Here is a 23,247-nt window from a genome sequence, read left to right on the forward strand (position 1 = left end):
GCTACCGCTCTCACTTTGTCGGGAGCCACAGCGTAGCCTTAGTATAACAATGTAAAGTATGTGCTCTACTCTGCTCCGAGTTTTGTTAGGTAAAAAACTATAGCTTACCCTGCTTCTAAACTACCTCCCCACCAATTTTAAACCAAATCGGTTCAGCCGTTCTTGAGTTATAAACGACTTTCTTTTATATACCAACTTGTACCATATGTACTTGTAAATGCCAGAAAATAGCAAAAAAGAAAAAAAAAACAACAAACACATGCGGGAGCTGTAGCACATGAAAATTTTCATTTGCTCTGCTGTGCTACCGCTCCCAATTTTTTGCTACCGCTACGCCAGAGCATAGCGCAGAACTTAATTTTTTGCTCCCGCTCCCAATAATTTTAGAAATTTTGTTGCTACGGAGTAGTAAATGAGAACCCTGCTGGCCAGTGCTTCGGTGACTCTCGCGACGTGATGTGATTTGAGATGGAAGTCATAAGGTCAAAAAATATTTATTTTATTCATTTATTAAAAAATCAAATGGTTTGTATGTTCAGTATGATAAAAATAATTATGTGTTTGCTCTTTAATAACAATAAGTTATCATATTATACGTTTTGTATGTATTTTCATTTAATTGTCATATGAAATCCTTAAATATAAGTAAAATATATTACAAAATTAGTAAATTTACAACCACGGATGCCATGCAGGGTCCATCCGACATAAATTATCTGGATTTATTGCAGATTGTATCAAATTTGTTACTTTTTTAGATTCTGTATTATCGAAGTATGAAATAGCATTTAGACGTGACATTATCACTGCGACAGCTTTATTGACCAAACCGATGGTGTTATCCATAGCATTCATATCAATGGCTGAATCTGGTATCGGTTCTACAAGTTTATTATCGCGAATACGTTTCTTTTGTATAGCAATTATTTCGTCCCTGAGGATCGCTTTCAGAATGGAGCAAAGTTTGTAATTTGGCTGCACAAAGCAGCGTGCAGTTGCCACCATAGCCGCAGACAAGGGACCTGTTATTCCAATATTAGTTACAAACTCAGCAATATTAGGTGTAAGTCGAAAGGGTACGGGTCTATTGGAGTCGAGCTCTTCTTTCTCATCGTTAATATCGAATTTATAATATGAAATATTCATTAAACCAGAGTCCTGATGTATATACATCATATCTGCATTTAATCTAGTCAAATGAAGAGCGTGCTCACACAAGAACGCAAGTGCTAACTGCAATGTTAACTGTAAAAATGGAAAAATAAAATCTCATCTCATTTTTATATAAAAATTAAACTCACCATTTTCCTGAACTGCCAGAAATCCGTGGAAGAAAGGAATCTATTAAGAGCCCAATTCTTAAATAAAGTACTTTGAATCATTGTGGTTTGTACTTCACAAAATATATCGCACAAAACGGTATGTGTGGTTTGAGTACCTCGCGACTGGACTTCAGAGAGGCGATCATAATACTTCACAATCGGTAGATCGTGATCTATTTTAAGTTTTAGACAACACTTCTTATAAATTTCTTTTAAAGAAATGCTTGTTGGATTGTCTTCAGCCAAACGCATCTGCGGCGAAATAGGAACTACTCTGGGAATAGTCATGTTAAGAAAGCGTCTTGCAGTTTCTTTTTGTTTTTCTAAATAATAGTTAAGCATTCGCATTAATTGCAACACTCGTTCTTCTCTTCGGGCATCACCGAGTCCAGTGTCTATGACAACCAAATATGGGTAAATTTTTCCATTAGTACCACGAATATATAGCCTTCTTGCTGCCGTGTTGTTCTTTTGAACAATTTCCACCCGTGGCATAAATCTTGCGATGCGAATATGATAATGGGAAGAGGACGGTAGTAATAATTCACCCGGCAATTCCACTTCCGCAGTCTTTTGACTAAAGTTCGACAAAAATCGACATTTATCTTCAATGAGAAATGAGGTTGGCAACTTTTTAACCTTAGCCTCTAGAGCTTTTATCCATGTTTTTAATTTTGAAATAAGGTTATGCAATTTCATAGCTCCCGGTTTGGAGAAATCGAAATCGTTTGTAAATTGTTCTTTCATTTTTTGAAAGACTGGATCCTGAAATGTAACTTGAGCCCTACGCGCTATGGATTCAGAAGCCGCTGAATTGGAGGCAGATGTTGCTACTGATCCCGGTATATTTTCGATGCCAATGCCAAATGTAGACCCTAACTTTTTAACGAAATGTAGGGTGTGTGGGGTAATTGTAGCCTCGTTAACAGCGCTTCTATTTTCAAATGCAATTGCATAACATTTAATAAGACCCTGTCGTAATTGTCTCAGAACTTCCTCTGTCCAGCTTTCTCTGAACCAAACCATTTGATCTACTATGCCTTCTAATGAGCTGAGAATTGTTGGGTGAATTTCACGTTGAACATGCATAACTTTTGAACAACGCCACATTGAAGGTGTTGCTTTAATTGGGTTAACTGTGGATCCAGAATTAGTTTGTGCATTCACCAATTGTCCAGTATTTTGACTGTCGATAACCTGAAAAGATTGAAAATAACATCCCTCAACAATTTCTTTCTCAAACAACAAACTAAAGGTAGTTAAAAAAAACTTAAAACCTCGCTTTTGAAGCACATCGAAATAAGAAGTGAAAAATAACTCTTAATATAATCAGGCATTGATAATGAACTTAAAAGAATCGTATTATTGTGAAAAAAGCACAAATGCTTTATGCCGTATTTTTCGTATATCGAGCATAACACGCTTTTCTCACAATAAAATAACTACATTTAGGCTATTATTACATATTATTATAATACATTTGACTTATATTAAGAATTATTTTTCTTTGATGTGCTTATAGCACATTTTTAACAGTATTTTTTTAATTTTTTGTTATAAATTTTATTTTTTAAATTTCTTACCGTAGTTTGGAGTTTCCCCATGCACCCGGCTTGTTCAGCAGTTTTGTGTTTTTCTCTTTGTTCAATTTTCAATGTTAGGTACAATGTACGAATGGGAAAGTATACGGCTTGGGGATATAAACGTCCTACCTATAAATAAAATTAGCTTTGTAGTCAGCGATTGAAAATGTTTATTATTTAGAGTACAGGAATTCAATCTTACATGACTCAATAAGTTCAAAATGACGTTACTTTCGTACTGTACTAAACAACAAAGCAGTTGTGGAATCCATGGCAGCCAATATGAAGGTGGTACGCCTACCACATACTTTTCTAAAGTACTCATAAGGGTACCACTTGAGTTATCATAGGACAAAAACCACAAAACTTTTGCCAAATATTTTCTCGTTTTGCTTTCATTTTGGTGTCGACAAGCATGTAAATAACAAGTGATCGCGTTAACGGCTAGCACCATTTGCTTATCTTTAAGAAACATTTGTTCCATATAATCTCCCCACATGGCCCAAGCTTTTGTTAGACCGTCATGAAGTTGGACCGCTGCGCTAAAAGCTTTGCCTGCTTCTTCCGAACGACCGATCTGAGCTAAAAGTAACCCTTTTAGGGCATAGAATTCCGCATTCATTTCGCCTGTGAAATACTTTAGATTTGTTGACTCAATTACTTCGAGGGCTTCATTTAATTCAGTTTTCCCCGAAGAAGCAGCCATTTGTAAATAACACTTGACTTGCTGTCGTATTTTCTAAAAAAAAATGTAATAACAAAAGTAGTCGATGTCCATTTATTTAAATCAGAGCAGCCAAATAACAGATATCCAGAATTATTGGGAACTATCTATTTGGCATACCATTTATATATATTTGCCTTTACGATTTCTATCTAATATTCACTCACAACAAAAGCCTGTATATTATAGTAAATTAATAATCAAAGCACTAACAATAACAAAAATGATTTAAATATCTGTTTTCATCTAATATAATCTAAATTAAGAGCCGAAAAGTAACGTGATTTTTTGTTTTGTGATTTGAAATATTTACAACATTAATGGTTATCAAATATAATTAAATAAGGAAGGGCATTAAGCTGCTGATCATCAATCCGAAAGATTTTAAAACGTGGACATTTTTCCAGTCGAAGCATAAAATTATTATAACAATTTTTTTGAAATCAAAATACTCAACTTCTTTACATATCGTTCCATTAACCTGATTGAATTCAATAAAAATAACACAATTAAATACATATTTCCATATTTCTTTAGTCCCCGAAATCTCTCATTAGCTAAAGAACAATATTTATTTGGTGGGCGAAAAAATTTCTAACTTAATGAATTCAGTTATCTGTTGTATGGGAGCTCTAGCTTGTATACATAAATTACTAATTATGGTTTTGTGAATTACTAAATTAATTTCTACAATCAAGTATAAAAATCTATTTATATAAATTGAATTGGATTTGTCTGAAAATAACAATCTATGTATGTGTATACTGAGTACTTACCTGGAAACAGTCTACAATTGGTACTGAAGGTATGGTATATATTCGAGACAACGTCTCTTGACAAACTCCAGTTAAATTATGTTTTCTGGCAATCTTTCCGAAGTAAATTATTGCTTGTGCTGAGGCATGTACTCCAAGCATGGTGTTTCCCTGATCTGACTGCTGCTCAAGATGCTGAGTGATTATCTGGTAGTGATGCTGTCGCCATGTGAATATATCGCTCCAATGTGATAAATCGTCTGCTACTACTGGCAAACGATTTCGCCATGTCTTTACAATAGCCTTCATATCGTGAATGGAAGTGTTTCGGGACTGAACTAAGCCTTGATGTATAGTGCTGGCTTCATGTAATTCCATTATCTGTTGAGCAGCCTGTAAATACTGTAAATGTATATGGGAAACTATAGATGGCAACTTTCGCCACTCCTTCATGCACGACGCAGATGCGTTTTCAATATGTCTCTCTACATTTAGAAGCTGACGGTCTTCCTGATGTAATATCGCCAAAAAGCCTTTGTACAAATGAATTTTATATCCAAATTGCTTTGCAAAAGATTGCTCCGTTTTAGAAATTGCGTTCTTCATTAAATTCCAGTCTGGTACTCTCCATGCACTTTCAAGAATTAGAAACATATTCTTTTCTTTATTTGTTTGAGCATAATCTAATAAAATATCCCACTGATTTAATTCTTTTGCACACCGTATCCAATGGTTTTCCCAAAGAAGCAATTCAGTATTAACATCTGTGTTAATTAATCCATTGGCTTGGTCATGTTTAAATTTCGACATTGCCAAATCATACGCTCCTTGAGCTTCTTCGAAAAATCCCATTTGCTCGTATGCTATTGCAATATTAGTCTCTGGATAATGCGCATACTTCAACCATAAGCCAGCCCAAAGGTCTTCTTCATGCATAGTAGCGTACATTTGGGAGAGAGAATCATATATTACGTTTTTTTTCACAGCTGATAATGTATCGTTCAGATCTGATTCGGAATTTTCCGCGGAAATTTTTCTAGTGCCATGATGGAGTTCCTCTAGTACTAAAGTCATTCTGTGCCATAAATTGTGAGCTCTTCCTAAATAGGACATTAAATATGGTGGTATATATATGGGAGGATCACATTGCATCAAGCTTTCTACAAACGTATTAAGTGCACTTGGAAAGCAATCTTTTTGGACTACATTACTACCAGAGGAAAGAAATGGGACAAGTTCCCTGGCAATTAAATGTTGTTGCTCCTCGTCGAAAATTGTCCACAACCTTGGAAAAATTATTAACCACACGCTTTCCGCTAACTGTATATCCATATGGCATAGTTGAGCAATAGCTATTATTAATTGTTCCGTATTAATTTTTCGATTAGCTTCCAAAAATTCAATTTGTTTATTAATAAGAGCCTGCAGTTTTCGCTTTGGATTTTCCTTGTCACTATCATTACTGCGATTTACACTCCAATTCGATTCAAGATCGTTGTCAAAAACATCTTCTTTATCTTCAACTTGCGTATTATCTAACGATTCAACCTGGGATGAAGTATATATAACGAAGCTACTTTTGTCCTGACCTTCAGCAAGATTTATAACTGATTTAATACTAGGAACTTTATGTGCTTCACATGAGTTTTGAATTTCCGTCATTGTATTGGTAGTCAACACCAATAGTTCAATGCACTGTTTTATCCAATAATGTGTGCCAATAGAATCCCAAGCTTGGGAACATATGATGTAAAGAAGTCGATCATGAAGTCTTCTTCTCATTGATGCATCTAAGATCTCAAAAAATTTTGATCTTATTTGTGGATCCTGGCATCTTAGACCAGTTAAAAAGGCGCCTTCCAGTTTAGCTGTCAATTCAGTTTGTTTATAATATTCATCTCGATATATATAGTTGACAATTTCTAAGAACTGGATATTCAATTTTTTCACATCTGAAAACTTCTTCTCTAAATATTGCATAAGTTTTACTAGTAATATCGATTTTTCTCTTATCGAAGGTATCTGCATTGTGGGATTTTGTTCTTTCGCTTTGATCCATTCATCGAGCATTTGTATTATAGATTCCAATACATTGACGTCCAAACTTTTCTCTATGAGATTAACCAGAATATTTCCAATAAATAATTTTCGCACTTCAACACCCATAATTATTATTCGATTTTTTATTAAATCCAATGATAGGACTAGTAATTCCACGTTATCCGCATTGGTTGTCATAGGTTGTCCATTACCTTGCGTATTCAGATGGTCTTTTGTCAATCGGTTCAAAACTCTTATAAATTGCAACATCAGCTTGTCTATATAACTTGGATTATTAGATGAACAAGCTTTTAATACCATTAGGGTTCCAAATAAAGAGGGTGGATTGGGTTGGGGGCTTTTCTCGTATAAGGTCAAATTATCTGAAATCATTTTGCTAATAGCACTATATAATGTATCAAGATCCTCGTGTTTATGATTTATATCTGGAGGGAAAATTGACATAAGCCTTGTGAGAAATGCATTCATAAGACGAACTATCCGTGTATTTTGATGAATAATACAGTTTGAAAGCCCTCTTTGGATTGGTCTTATTGTTTGCAGTAATTGATCAGCGGGTAAAATTGTTGTTAAAAATGTTACAAAATCTAACCCAGTGCAAATATTACTCAAATTTGGAGTTGGTGTTTCAATAGTCATAAAAACCTTATCCAACCAATTAAGTTTAAGTTCGAATGGTTGAGGCCATTTATTTTGCATTGCCGATTTCAAAAGTATTATGCATCTAAAAAAAAAAACAATTCATAAATCAATATAAGATTAAGTGGAAACTCAGGTTGGCATACTTCCGAGATAATCCCTCGCCAGGAGAAATAACTGCAGGTTGGTTATCATTTACTTGACATGCAAGACGAATAAGGAAATTAAGCACTGTGTCACAATGAGTTTTTTCTAACGAACGAAAACCGTCATCTATCTTTTGACTTTGAGAAATGCCAGCTGCACCTAATGTGAATAAAATATAGATTATCATCAATTCTCAATTCTACAGCAATCATTCTATTACTTTGACTGATATGATTTCGCGAACCGTCCGTGGCGATAGTTTTCTTGCGCTGCAAATTGGCTTCATCAGATGCCCGTTTATTCATATTATCGCATACCGACACCCCATCATCGCCATTTATATCCTCTGATTTTGTGTCCTTTTCGTCATCTTTAATGCGTTGTCCCTCCCATTTAATAATGACATCAGCAATGTCTACAGCTAGCTTTCTATGCTCCAACGACGCAGTGGGAGGAAATCCAAGACGTTGCATATAGTTAATAAGATGTTGCACTAAGTGATGGCGAACGGGATAATATACCTGCAGAAGAGGAGTTTCATATATTTGGTTAAAATGTTATCCAAAGTAAATAAGATTTCTTTTTGTTACCTTATAGTGTCGAACAATCAATTGAAGAATATGAAATAGTTGCTGCATTAAATGTCCTTCTTCAACGATTATTTTCTTTGTCCAATGGGTCAACATAGTATTTCCGTCTTCCATTCTTAAAGGCATTGCTGGAGTTAAAACATCAAGAGCCTGGCGAACGACAGGTCTGGCCTCAAGGGCATGACCCTTTAGTAATGAAAGAAATACCTGTAAAACAATCTTTTTGTGTATAGCCAATCGAGCAATTATGTGAGCCAAAAGGAGATGTCCATGATATCGGGCAGTTGGGTCCACGGAACTTTTACTTAGTAAACAAGGCCAAGCAAATGTCATTAGCCGGCGAAGTTTGTTACCCTGGCGTTTATTATTAGCATCACCGTCATGTATATGCTGTGACGCTCTTTCCACAAGTAAACAAGCGAATTGTAGTAAAGCGATTCTGACGGCATCCTCATTTGCATACGGCTTGTCAGGGTCAAAAACTTTACTTATAAAAACAGATACCACATTATTATCGTCGTCAGTATATGATGTTGGAGGTGCCCCTATCAACTTATTTCCTTCTCTTTTATCAAAGCTTACCACGAAGCAAGGTATAAGCAGGGCTGTTATAATTTTTGCTTTAAGATCTTCAGAAAGCGACGTTCCGTTAAATTTTTCCACAAAGTGGAAAAATGCTTTTCTCTTCCAGTCCACGGTGTAACTTTGAGCCACAGTATTTTGTAGAAATTCTCTTAGAAAATGAAAATCCGGAATGAAATGTAAACAAAGGGCACGTAGCAGTTGGAACAGCAAATCGATATCATTGGTGTTGTGTGAAAAATATTTTAATAATATCATTCCAACTAAATGCCACAAATCACATGTAACATTATCTTGACACGTGCTATATAAGTTTATTTCCCATAACTTTTTTAATGCTAACACAAGTTCCGTTTGTGTAGGAATCCACTGTTCATCTTTTTCCATGATTGTATATACTAACAGAACAGCTTGATGCAATGCTTCATATTTCTGTGACTGATCGAATTGTGCATTCGTATTCAATGATCCATTAATAAATTTAACCAAAATACTGCATTTATGTGTTTTTATAACAGAACGAAATGGTTGACCACATTTGTGGTTTAATAAATATAAAAAGAACCTGTTCCACTGAACATTCACTATTATGCTATCTGAAAGGAATAAATCAACGGTTTCAGAAGGGAATCGAAGTAAAAATTTTATTAGAGGTTCGCGGTACGGACTTGACGATTCGATCATCAAACTTTTTTCGGTTTTCAATACAAGCTGGCAGAGACTGTCAATGTATTTTGGAGAAGCTGCTGTTATTTGATGAAACATTTCAATTAAAGTAATTACTTTTTGTTCATATTCATCACGTTTAGCAATCGTAAAAAAATTTCCGCCTTGATTAGTACTTGATTTGTGAGTTGTTATTGACATTTCTAAAATTTTTTGACAATGCTGCAGTATTTGTTCACTTAGTTTTTCATTAAACATTTGAGGAAATAATTGTGTGAAATACGAAAGCCGTTTTGTTGCAGTTAATGAAAGATTTCGATGATCGCCCAAAGTTAAAAGTAATGGTCGCATGCCAGCATGAACCTATAAAACAAATGTAACAACTATATAGATAATTCAATTTAAAAATATTAATATCACATTTATCTTCTTAAAACAACTTTAGTTAAAACAAAATATTATATTAATAAAATTAAGATTAAAATTAAAGTCTGAATATAATTGTTCGAAAATTAAGATGTTTTAATATAGTAATAGTAATCATTCGTTTTAGTAAGGGTCATATGAAGTATAGTTCTTCTACTTTTTAAAATACTAAAAACATTGTTAATGTGGTCAGAGCTGAGCAGCTTTTTAAAGTCTTTCAATTTCTTATAAGGTTAATGATCTCATCATAGCGGTGACTGCGCAGTTGAGAAGCAAATTGTTAAGTTCGATTTTTTCCAGAAATTTAGATTAATTTAGGTGAAAATAGTGAGAACTTTAGGTTGTGAAAATATTGCATTGTCTGAGTGCGATGGATGAATATGTGTTTCGTTTCCATACTATAAATCAATAATTAAGCTCAAAACAAATCCAAAAAGAACGTTTCTCTGAATATAAAAAAACAGACAATCTTTTAAGGTTTCCATAATTTATGATACATATTAGTACATATGTATCAGATGGTATAAAGGCACATTAAAAAAGCACTGTAATCATTTAAAAACAAATTTCATGTAAGCATAAGTATTTTTTATATAAGTTTTAACAGTATTCCAAATTATATTCCAAATAATTTTATTTAGTTTGCTACTTGTTAATTACCTTTTCTTTATCGATGTGAATTCCAGATATAAAAATTTTGGTGCAATTAAATGCTGCTTCCTGTAATTCCTCTTTGTTGCTCTCCATTACTTTAAAGAGGATGTTGATAATTTTTTCTTTGCACTGACTATCAGTTATGTAATGACAAGCAGCCAATGCTTTTAAAGCGCTTTTGCGTAGTGGAATGAGATTCGGCACATTTTTGTAACAATCCAACTTATTAAGAGTCGCATCTTCAGCTTCACTAAGAGTTAACAACTCATGAAAAAACAATCTGTGGTAATTGTTAGTAAGATCTAAAACATCATAACTTTATGAATACCATAAACATAATTGTAATATATATAAAAATCATACTTATCGTGAAAAGCCTTGGTTCAAGAGTGGTGCAAAACGTATTCCCTTCCATTAAACCAATCTGTGCATTCGCCGGTTGATGTCTTAACAAGTGCTTTTTTGGGGGTATTATATCCGCTAAAACCTCTTTATGTGGATCCATGATCTCATAAACGGTTTTCTTTTGTAATTTAGCAATGAAATTAAGTGACGACATCGCCTCTTCTCGCACCAAGGCGTTGGAGCTTGTTACTTGCCTAACGAGCTCATGAACAATTTCATACATTGCCTTATTTTGAAAAGTGATTATATCTTCATTATTGTTTTCATTTTCTAGAGGCACCATGCATAATTGGAGCATGTTTCTCAAGTTACTCTTAGCTACATCTATAGCACCGCTGGATACTTCGCATTCCAAATCCATTAAAACGAAAAGAAAAGCTTTTAAAAATGTGAATAGGTGCTGATAAAGAGACTTCAATGACATATGCTGATATAAAAATTGAATAGCTTTGCATCCGCCTACTTTAGCGTACCAAGGTCGCTCATAACAAAGCGCAGTCATTTTTTCAACAAGATATTGAATTAGTGGTAATCGGCATGCCCTTTCTTTTGTCCCCATTATTGTGCTTGCTGTCTCCAATATAAGTTCCATACATAGATGACCGGGCTTGCACAATTCTTTTTCCTCATGACCCATACATACAGCAAGGGCATCGATTAGCACAAGTGGGTCAACACCTTGAGAGCTATGGTAATGCTTATATGGAAACGGACCTGCCTCTTGAGCTATTGCTACCATAGTATAGTGCCGGACGACGGCAACCATAACCGGGAAAACAGATTCTCGTAGCTCTTTTATTGCGGAGGCCACTAGCATTCCAGTCAATGCTATCTGATGTGTTTTACGTGAATTATCTTCTTCTAATTTACTTTGTATGATTGGTGAAATCATGATGTTTCCTTCTGTGAAACTATTGTGCAAAAATAATTTCTGCAAAGTATGTTTGTCATCATCAAGATTAATAGAAGCAGCTAAAAAACAGCGAATAGTTTCCCAACTTTGTCTTCTGTAAAAATCATCTGTCGTCTTAAAACTAAGTGCAGTTAGCGCAATTTCAATAGCTTTTTCCACTGGGAAATCAATAGGTTTGTCATGATCTTGAAAGTAAGTAATAACTGCAACGGGTACCGCATCGTTTTCTCTAAACTGCAATGTCTGTGGCTCTGTCATCATTTTTCTATTTCCTCCTCCAAGCTTTCCAAGTACACGAAAAGCAACAAGGGCAGCATTATCTTGATTTCTGAGCGTTCGCCAAAGAGCCTGCATTAAAGATGCGCGGACAGGTTGAATGTGATCGTACAAAAAGTCTGGTTGTAGATTATCTACGCAAAGTTCTAAAGTCCTCAAACCCTAGAGAGAACGATGGAACATATAATAAAATAATTTTAATTTTAATATTATTAAAAAAATAGCAGATTAGAATTGATATAAGAAATATATCTTGTAATATCAAATTTTTGTTTTAAATATTACTGTCCTGATTTCCTTCGTAAACATATTCTAAATTATTATCATCCACCAAAGTTTGAGTCTGAAAAGTTTGAAATCAATCAATTTTAAAATTACCTGACTTATTAATGTTGACGAGCCATTGAGTGCAGAAACCAAAGGATCCATAAGCATTGGTAAATATGGCAATAAAGAAGACAATCTAACAGGTACAGTCAAACATAACTCTACAAAAAGGTCTTTCATATGCTGTTTGTGAAATCCACTCTGCAAACGATTTAATCCTTCTAGTAAATTTGGTAGCAATGGCAGAAACTCTTGATATAATAAATCGTGGCTTCCTCCTCCAATTGATCTAAATAATGCACGTAATAGTAGGAAGTAATTGTATGGATTTTCCGCCGTTAATGCCAATTCCATTGACCTGTTGACAATGTTATGTAAATGTGGACGAAGCATCTGCTCATTTTCCACTGGAAATAAACTAACGCTTCCAAATACCAATTTAAACAATCGCAAATATAAAGGCGAACGATCAATGTTTGAACCCATTTCATCCATTTTTCCTAACAAATACTCAACTAGAACTGTTGCGAATAGAGGTGATGTAGTAGGATTCGCCAAAAACGAGTTCGCAACGACTTGAAGCGAGGAGTTTTTAGAAATCCGATCGACCATAAAATCAATAGTAGTTGCGAAAACTTCTTGAAAATTTTGAGGATGCATCATTAGAAACTGAAAATGAAATTTTATATTTTTAAAAAGTCGAGTAAATTTGAATTGAATGTGTTTACAATGCCACTGAAGTGTTCCAGAACTTCTTTCTCCTCTTTAGTTCTTGGACCTTGGTTGGATGTTCTTTGCTGGTTATTAGTAGCGATACTTATTGTATATATATCCAAAGCCTCCATCGCCCAATATACCAAATCAATATAAATTTTTAGCTCACTTGAATCAAATAACTTTTCTTGATTACTTTTTACAACGTCGGCGCAAACAGGCTTTAACAAATATAACATATACATATTATAAATGTTTAATAAATATTTATTGTCTTTACCTTAGAACTTATGAAACCCCAAGTAATAGTTTTAGCACCACCAACTAAGGTTTTTACTAAACCTCGATATTCCACTATATTAGCAGGGCATATCCAGTGGCTCCCAATATTCGTTTTCATTGATTGATCACTAGATGTATTTTCCTTTAATTTATTTATTAAAAAAATATGTATTCATTTAAAAAATCGAAATTAGTTAATTATTAATTTATAGCAACATTACTCACCGTAAAGCCATCCTTGTACTCATAATTGTTATTACCATTTGAATTTGAAGATCCTGGTGATAAACTCGATGTTTGTGAGGAAGACTGACTCTTCCTATATAACATTGAGGGTATGAGTTAATAATATTTATTGTAACTGAATATATTCATAAGGGCGTATTAAAGTAAATTTGGTAGAAACGTATAAATACATTCGTATGTATGTAAAAATTGTTCAGATATGTACACATACATATAGTTATATTTTTAAATCGGAATATATGTAAACTAAATCTCTTAGGTAACAAATTTAGTCTCTTTAGAATCTTTATTCAGAAAACAAAAATTTAATAAATTATTTATCATTTAACTAATGTGTAATAGAAACTCACCATTTATCTATAATTGGAGGCAATAGAATCTTCGCTATAGTTTTGAATTTGTAGGCAAATACTTTTAATAACGAAACCAGTATGTTTCTTGCTTTAACAGAATCCATTTCACTGTGCTGTCTAATGCAGTCCACTAAGTTCAACAATAATTTACAAGACATGGTTTGAATGCCGGTTGCAAGAGATTCGTCATGAACATTTTTTGAAAATAAATTCACTGCTTTTTCTAACACATCCAGAGACAAACTCTGTCGCACATGGTGAGCTAAATCCGCAAGTGTTGAGTATGCTAAAGGTCTGATAGATTCCAAAGTAACTCCTTTTCCAATTAATAAATCTTCATTGAACAACTTCTCAATAATAGGGACAAATTCTAAAACAGCAGAATTTTTATAAATGAAAACGCTTTAAAAATATTAATACAGGTTTTACTTTGTCGGAGATCTGTTGCAAATATGTGGCGAGCAGCTATCAGCAACTCTTTTCTCAAATGAGCAGCCTCTTTTGGGCATAGTTCCATTAAACTAAGCATTCCATTAGTAACTGAAGCTGAATGTGTGAGTATTAAGTCCTATATTTTTTATTTTTTATTAAATATTCGGTGAAAATATTATATATATTTTTTACCTGAAATATCCTAACAATATAGGCTAAAAATGATAAAGTCTTAACTTGTGCCCCCATAAAATCAACGAATATTTCTTTATTAAGGTCCGCAGAATTTCTAAAAGAATTTAAACAATTATATTAAGAATTCTTTTCTATAATCTACAAATTCATATATACCTGTGTTGAAATGAAGGTTGTAAGTTTATTGTAGTCATAATCAATGGAATAAATTCAGAAACTTCTTGATGCACCGCAGTTTTATATATCTGGTACATTAATACAACGATTATGGGTAACTCTTGCAATACTCTTAACGATAATACCCCTTTGGGCAAAAGATTAAACTGAAATATTTTAAGAATTTATTTAATTTATGACTTAAGTGTGATGTTCTATGGAACTTACTACTTGTGGGGGCGAGTCTTGCAAATTTTCCACATTTATTACCCTTGGAGCATATGTTATTGATAATAGGTGATCGATATTTATCTCTTTAATATCTTTTACTCGCATCGGCTGCTGCTTTTGTTCAAAAATTTTATTCATATGATTTGGTAGCTCGGTATATATATCCTTTACATACAAAAGGAAATGTTGAACCTGTAAAATAAACTTGGTCTACAATGCCATATTTTAGTTTAACGGACACTTACTTCTGGATTAAATGACGGCCGAAAATGTTTATGCAATTCAATTATGATCCTCAGACTAACCAATACATTTTCTTCGTTATCGCTTCTTAAAATCTTGAGCATTACTGAAATGATTGGTTTTACATGTTGTCGCAAATTTTCACTTATAGGTAGTCGATGAATCATTTCCAATATCAATTTTCGTATCTACAATTAAAATGTGATTTTTTTTGTTTTGTAAGAGTTACAAATTTTAAAATATTTTAAGATACTAAAAAGTTTAGGAAATATTCATACACATCTGCAGTGATTAGTACATTGTTGCTTAAAAAAAATGTTTATATATATATATTGTAAATAAGCCTTGTGGTTATATTTGTAGCAATGTGTCTAAACGCTGTTGGGATGGGAGTGCAAATAAATTGTAATAAAAAACATTTAACGGGAGGTCCATCAATCGAGCTGTTTAGATGTTGTCGGACAACAGATAGAAGTTTCGCAGGGCAACCAAATATGTGATTAGTGTTATGCGGGGACTCTTTGCATACAGAATCTATTCTGTAAAAGTCTTTTATACAGTTCAATCGCAATCTGGATCGAAGCTCTTCTGTAAGAAGCTCTCCTTCAAGCTACCGGCCACTGTAGTTTTTTCAAGCAGATGTAGTTGTCTTATCTTCTTACCTTCTAGCCCAAGGTGTATGGACGTTGCATATTACTTGACGACCTAAAACATCTCCGTTGGTGTGAAAAAGTTTGTTTATCGTAAATCACCAACCTACTCGACAAATTATGACGACAATTCCCACGACAGCCGGTTCTACGCACCGGAATTGACTCGGATTTCATCCGACCAAGGGCTGTTCTTTCGGCGATCTAACCCCGTTTGGATCGGTAAGTGTTAATTTGTGTTTGTCGTTACTAGAGCAACGCCTTGCAGCAGGGTTGCTCCGTATCCTCCTGACTCGCGCTGGCATTGAGTCCAACCCGGGCCCGGAGGAATTTTTCTGCTGCGTATGCGCAAAACGGCTCCATCCAAACTCCACCTCGGTCAGGTGCAACACATGCAATGGATGGAGCCATCTTAAGACCTGTTCAGGCCTTAAGACTCATAGGGAGTGGACCGCGCGTTACGTGGCCCCATGTTGCCTGCGCAATACTGCGACCCAAGCCTCTACGGCTGTGCAATCCGCACATAGTTCGCGCGCCGCGCCGCCACCAAATCCGAGTGGCCAACAGAGGACCTCTACGGTCCCTAGGAGCTCAATCAGGCAACATAGCTCCCCCTCTGACTTGTCCCCCCCCCAACCTTCATCCCGCTCCAATCCTCGTGCGAGAACCAACCAGCAGCTCTTGGTCCCTCGCACTGTCTGTTCCGTGTGTCAGACCGTCATACGTCGGAACGTGGCATCCGTCAAGTGCAACTCTTGTACTGGCTGGTGTCACTTTTCGGCGTGTTCCGGCCTGCGCACCACACGTGAGTGGAGTGACTCATACGTTGCCCCATGCTGCAGGAGTCTGCCCCCGCAACTCACAACAGTGGCGTCGCCTATAAACACCCCAGCGCGACAACCGCCCCTGCGGGTACTACAGCTGCAACAACTTCCACCCACACGTCACTCCCTCACCCCCAGGATCACCCACGGACACCCGCGACAAACTCGGCTGCTTCAATTTAACTGCAACGGACTCCAGAGTAAGATCGAGGAGATAGTTGCACTTATGAATCGGGAACGTCTATCGATAGCTGCGGTCCAAGAAACCAAGTTAAACAGCCGCTCAGATCTTCTGAGTTGTGCAGGTTTCATCGTTATACGTAAAGATCGCGAGCGAGATAATTGTGGTGGCCTAGCTTTCATATTGCACAACACCGTGCAGTATCGTCTAATCGATGTAGACATCGACCCCAGGGATACTACCCTAGAATGTCAGGGTATAGCTATCCGATCAGGCGATGTCGAGCTCGAAATATTTAATATATACATCCCTCCAGTTACATGTTGCCCAACAGGATATCACCCGAATATAGGTGCGCTACTTCGTGGTGAAAACCGTTTGGTACTAGGCGACTTTAACGCGCACCACGATCTTTGGCATTCCTGCCTGTCAAATGATCGTAGGGGGATGGAGCTGGCGGAACAGATTGACGATTCGACATTCTGCACAATGAATGACGAAGCCCCCACCAGAGTTATGGGCACCTGTAATAGCTCGCCTGATATTACCATTGCTAGCGGTGGTCTGATAAACAGCATAACCTGGCGACCTATGCTAACTCTCGCATCAGATCATCTGCCCATAATTATCTCGATCGAGAAGCCTCCCGATTTTGTTTCTGTGGACAACCGTACCTATTTTAACTTTAACAAAGCTAATTGGGTCGGCTTCACAGAATTTACTGAGAGCACCTTCAAAGCTCTACCTATTCCTATGGACGTATGCGTTGGCGAACGTCAATTCCGCAAGGTGATCGCAGCAGCTACCGCTCGCTTCATCCCGGCTGGAAGAATCGCGGAAATCCGCCCCAATTTCCCAGCCGAAGCAGCCGTTTTAGCTAATGAGCGCGACACCTTACGCCATGCCGATCCCGGGGATCCCCGAATAAGGGATCTCAATTTGGAGATTCGGCGAATGGTAAACCAACATAAGCGGACGAAATGGATAGAGCACCTGAAGTCCTGTAACCTCTCCACCAGAGTGAGTAAGCTTTGGGCTACTGTCAAAGCTCTGTCTAACCCGAAGAGACAAGACGACCGAGTTGAAGTTCAATTCAATGGTCATGCCTCTTCGGACCCGAAGAAGTGCGCGAGCTATTTTAGCCGGCAATTTACACTGCACCCTTCGGTAGACAAAGCTAAACGATGTGTTAACCGACGGCTGCGCAAAATGCCAAACGAAGGCGTGCCACTTACTTTCACCGATGAGGAGGTTCAGGGTGCCATCAAAAAAGCTAAATCATCTAAATCCATTGGCCCTGATGGAATCAACATGCTAATGCTAAAGCATCTAGGCTCGACGGGAGTAGGATATCTCACCAAGGTCCTCAATCTGTCGCTGACCACTCTTCAAATACCCGATGTGTGGAAAGTCGGAAGAGTGGTCCCACTACTGAAACCTGGGAAACCCGCCAACAAAGGGGAATCTTATCGACCGATAACTCTCCTCTCCCCAGTAGTGAAGACACTTGAGGCCTTGCTACTCCCGACCTTCACTCACCACCTGAGCCTAGCCAACCACCAGCATGGATTCCGAAAAGTGCACAGCACCACCACAGCACTTAGCGTCATAAACGCCCAGATAGTTCGTGGCCTCAACCAGAAACCACCCTGCGAAAGAACGATCCTCGTAGCGTTGGACCTGTCAAAAGCGTTTGACACGGTCAATCACACAACGCTACTGCAGGACATCGAAACAACTACGCTCCCTCCAGGGCTAAAGAGGTGGACCATGAACTATCTGAGCGGTCGCCAGTCATCCGTAAAACATCTAAACTGAGAAGAATTAAACAGGGGGTTCCGCAGGGTGGTGTCCTCTCCCCACTACTGTTTAACTTCTACATCTCGAAACTCCCATAACCACCAGAAGGAGTTTCCATAACCTCGTACGCTGATGACTGCACGATATTGGCGTCGGGCAATGGAATCGATGGCATGTGTTCGAAGGTAAACAGCTACCTCTCCGACCTTTCTCGTTTCCTCACTGCACGAAATCTCACATTCCCCCACCAAATCCACAGCGACCATATTCACAAACTGGACGAAGGAGTATAGACTTGAGCTTAACATTGCAGTCGACGGCGTCAAAATTCCGACTGTCAACAATCCTAAGATTTTAGGTGTAACATTCGACAGTCTATGCTCCTTCTCTCCTCATACGACCGCGATTATCGCCAAAGTACAGAGCCGCAACAAAATCCTCAAGTCGCTAGCCGGCAGCACATGGGGAAAAGACAAAGAAACGTTGTTGGCAACATACAAGGTAATCGGCCGGCCGGTCCTCAATTACGCAGCCCCCATATGGTCGCCTGGATGCAGTGGTAAGCAGATGAGGAAACTACAGACCTGTCAGAACACTGCACTCCGGACCACTATAGGATGCCTTTTGATGTCTCCCATTGAACACCTACACAGTGAGACGCTTATGCTCCCAGTTAAGGAGCATAATGAACTCCTCTCCAGGCAGTTCCTGCTGGGATGCTTTCGCAGAAATCACCCCTGCAGTCATCTGCTTGGAGCGGAACCGCCTCCTAGGAGCATCAAAAGGTCATTCCTGGATTACGTCGACGACGTCGTACAGTACGCCGACCGGACTTCGGACGCAACTAACTTCAGACAGGTACTGACCGCCATTCACAGCGGAGCCATTAACACCTTCACCGACTCCCTTCTCGTGAATGGCGTTCTTGGAGTTAAACCACCACCCAACGCGTGTGACCCTTGCGCAACTTCGTTCTGGATACTGTAGCAGGTTAAACTCCTACTTATCCAGAATAGACCCTGACATACCCGACGTATGTCCTGCATGCAACGAGTCTCCGCATGATACTGACCACCTCTTTGCATGCCCCACAAACCCCACCCATCTAACACCTTTCTCCCTTTGGTCCGACCCCGTCGAAACAGCACGTTTCTTGGGCCTACCGTTAGATGACACCGACGACAACACAAATGACATTTACCATCCCAACGGGGATTAGATTTCCGTTAAAACAACAACAACAACAAATTATGACGACTGTCATAACGTTTGCGAAACCTAGTGAATGCATACCGGTTGCCAGAAGGCACCAAAGTGTGAAGGACCATCGGTCAAGGTGAACTCTATAGAATTGTCCCAATGGTGATGGTCTTAGGCAGGTTGATAGTGAGAATGGAAGCACGTAGCATCTACTAGGTGCTCCAAGGCGTTTACCTTACTAGCAAATGCAACCCGTTCGCTGAGTAACGAAATAACATGTTTTTGGTCATAACGGAATTTTTGTGATTTATTGCCTACTGCCATGTTCCTGCTCTTCGCTGCATTCAAAATCGCTCTTGGCGACTCTAAAGGATTATCGCGTTCCTGGTGGTGATAGACGGATTATTGATGCAACCTATGGTCTATTATGCCCTCTCCTATATCAAATATGGTCTCCTAGGTTCAGCCTTCTGAACAATTCCAGGAGCCTGCTCGCCGCGATTAAGGTGATGTGAATGCAAATTGCTGGACAATCCAGAATCAGGTGTTCTGGAGTTTCCTGTTCCATGTCGCAGAACCGGTGCCCATGTTGAACAAGTGCTTCCTGAGCCTGCAGTGCCCTATATGTATAGAGCGCGACAAAGAGGCGGAATTTGCTAAGGCTACCGAGTGTTAGGGGCCTCAAGCCCGGAAGAGATCTTCGCTTTGTAAAAGAGACAATGGTTGTTTTTCACGGGTTGATATTTGAACTATTAACTATGCCGTAGAAAGTGTTCTCAAATTTACCTCGCGCCATTATGACAATGCCTTCGGCGTACCCCTTGCACCGAATGCCATTGTTTGTGAGCAACTCAAGGAGCTCATCTACTACTAGGCTGCTATTCGGATAGAACTCCACCCTGTGCGCAAACCCTCGTAGTACCAAGACGAATCTTACTCTCCTCTAGAGTGGTTTCAGCTATCCTAGTAGACAGTAAAGCCTCTATCCATCTGCATATTGGGGCCGCACCGTTGCTTTCCTCCAGTGCCTTGATCACGCTGGCGTTGGACGCATTATCAAAAGCACCAGCTGTGTCATTGATGGTGGTAATAGAAGCGCATAGTATCTAAGAGCTGATTCAAAACATTGGAGATACCTAGTGGTTTCATTCCGGTTGCTAAAAGCGCCAAAGTATGAAAGGCCATATATCATGGTAATCTCTATAGCATTGTCACGTTCCTGGCGGTTACAGGAGGAAGATCGATAGTGATAATAGAGAATGACACGTGTACCTATCAAAGCAATTGTCACCCTACTTTTAAGTTCCTTACCTAATGCATCCCGGTTTTACATTTTTGGGTAACGAAAAGTGTTTTTCTACCAAATCATCACAAAAAGCGGAAGTTTGGAGCCGAACCGTCTTTAAAGACATCTAAAGCACATTCTTCAACTATACGAACCATATCCTTCACATTACAAAACAATCAATGTGCCCTGTGGTCGTGATACTAACGTCTTCCAAAAGAACTAAACACCCTTACACACTCGCTTGCCGTGAAAAACTCCTATATATCCACATATCCAGCAAATAACAAGTCACAAATTTTTTACATCCCCTACCCTGCATTTATAAGTAAGACTTAAATAGCCCTTACAATACAAAACATTTTTATATTACGCATGTATGCAAATACAACTTACATGTTGAGAACTATTTTCCTGAATAAATTGAGGCTCTCCATCTTGCAATATTCTTATAAATACTTTCAATGCTAGTTCTAAAAATGCAGGATATGAAGGACTTTGTACAATTAGTTCAAAATGTTCACTAAGCTCTTGTGCAGCTTTAAATTTAATTTCCTCTTTTGCTGCAGGATCACTTAATATATTGACATAACTCCGAAATGTGTTAAATTCATTTTGCGCCATTGCGGCACGAATAACAAAATTATTATACAGTATTCTTTAATAAATAATTGAAGATATCACTACTGCTGCTAAACTACTCAGATTACTTATGTTGCCAGTTAATTTACTATTTTATTTATTCGTAATATCTTATCGCTTTCACATGCCATAGTTTTTATCTGGACATATCTCAAATATTGCCAATGGAGTTATCAGAATAATTATGCGAATAACTATTATCAGCTATAAACCATACTTTTGCTTAATTTAATTTCCATTGAAATTAAAATTTAATTGCAACAATTACAACAAGTAAGGAGGGGTGGTATAAAGTCAACCTATAAAGTTCCAAAATCTTTCTATTATAACTTAATAAAACATTGGTTATAAGCTACCCAATAACGCTTAATTCAAATTGATAGATGCAATTCTTCCAGTGTAAAGTCTTTAAAAGTTTTGATTTCATATTGACTATATCTCAATCGTTTACTACTTGTACTTTCACATGAAAATTGTAAGCTTTCGAATTTTATAGGCTTTCACTAAATGAATGATACAGTTTTCCAAAAATATGTCTACATAACGACATTAAAGGGCAACCTATACTTCTTCTTCTTTATTGGCGTAGACACCGTTTACGCGGTTATGACGGATGGAACCATTCACTTGGGAGTGGCCAAAGACGATTCTTTTACATATGGCCCAAGCAACTGGTGACTTCCGGTCTTAGACTAACTATCCTCTGGATAGCCAAAAACATCCGTTTGAAGGGGAGCTAAAGTGAACAGAACTTTCCCTCCCGCATGGGTTGTACGCTGGGTTTGGGACCGGCCACGTAAAATACAGCCCCAATGAAAAGGTCACAACAGCCTCGGATGAGAGACCCGCTCTTGATCCAACCTATAATATTTTATTATTCATAAATATCTTCAAACTAGTCAAGCAATGATATATTTAAGGATTTTCAAATCGTTTAGAGTGTCATTGGTCTAATTCTTTATACATAACTAGAATCCTCTAGGATCTCTCTTGATCCAACCTAGAATATTTTATTATTCATAAATATCTTCAAACTGGTCAAGCAATATCTTTAAGGATTTTCAAATCGTTTAGAGTGTCATTAGTCTAATTCTTTATACATATCTAGAATAAACGAAAATTTAGGTAGTGGCTCCCTTCATAAAATGATGATTAATATTACCTTATACATAGATATGTAAGTATGTACATTTAACTTTTTAATTTTTGTTGGGTATAATGAAGTCTATAATAGTTTTTATTTTAATACATTCAAATAAATATACTAATTATAAGCATAAATACATATATTGTTTCCCCTTTATTTGGGAATGTACTTTAGTAAACGCAGTTCTTGACTTAACCAAAGAGCAAACGAAAGTAACAGCAGAGAACCAGATTGATGAGCTGTAGCAAGATGTATGGGGACGTAAGTTAATAGAGTCGAAACGCCTAAAGTTGCTTGTAACCATGCCATTGTCATAGTGGCGTTTATAGCATACGATACGCGTTTAGGCAAAACACATTTTCTTGAATACATCCATAGGAGAGAAACGGTGAATACAGTAGTAATTCCAAAAATTCTATGATTAAATTGCACTGTTGTGGGGTTTTCCGTAAAGTTTCTCTGTATCGGTTGATATAAAAAAATGTCATCAGGAATCCACTTATCACCCATTTTATGAAAAGAATTATACACTAAACCGGCATCAAGTCCTGCTACAAACGCTCCTGAAACAGCTGTGAGAAATACAAATCCTTTGG

At 37.4% G+C, this 23,247-nt stretch overlaps 1 protein-coding gene and 1 long non-coding RNA gene across 2 annotated transcripts; one reads left to right on the top strand and one right to left on the bottom strand.

Moving 5' to 3' along the window:
• Positions 1-590: 590 nt before the first annotated feature.
• LOC126757284 (transcription-associated protein 1) lies at positions 591-21,560 on the bottom strand. The gene is made up of 21 exons (XM_050471063.1): positions 21,259-21,560; positions 14,925-15,110; positions 14,677-14,871; positions 14,449-14,615; positions 14,290-14,386; positions 14,095-14,233; positions 13,663-14,035; positions 13,292-13,385; positions 13,065-13,208; positions 12,799-13,005; positions 12,122-12,739; positions 10,513-11,905; positions 10,156-10,451; positions 7,822-9,432; positions 7,452-7,752; positions 7,231-7,390; positions 4,406-7,169; positions 3,108-3,644; positions 2,906-3,034; positions 1,302-2,519; positions 591-1,245 (listed from the first exon to the last, which is right to left on the bottom strand). Exons 1-21 carry the CDS (start codon positions 21,484-21,486, stop codon positions 673-675), a joined length of 11,430 nt encoding a protein of 3,809 aa, XP_050327020.1. The 5' UTR covers positions 21,487-21,560; the 3' UTR covers positions 591-672.
• Positions 21,561-21,893: 333 nt separating this feature from the next.
• Positions 21,894-23,174, top strand: LOC126756190 (uncharacterized). The gene is made up of 2 exons (XR_007666554.1): positions 21,894-21,979; positions 22,060-23,174. It is a non-coding gene; the product is annotated as an uncharacterized LOC126756190 (long non-coding RNA).
• Positions 23,175-23,247: the final 73 nt, after the last annotated feature.

This window comes from Bactrocera neohumeralis, chromosome 4 (genome assembly GCF_024586455.1).
Source record: "Bactrocera neohumeralis isolate Rockhampton chromosome 4, APGP_CSIRO_Bneo_wtdbg2-racon-allhic-juicebox.fasta_v2, whole genome shotgun sequence".
NCBI lineage: Eukaryota > Metazoa > Arthropoda > Insecta > Diptera > Tephritidae > Bactrocera > Bactrocera neohumeralis.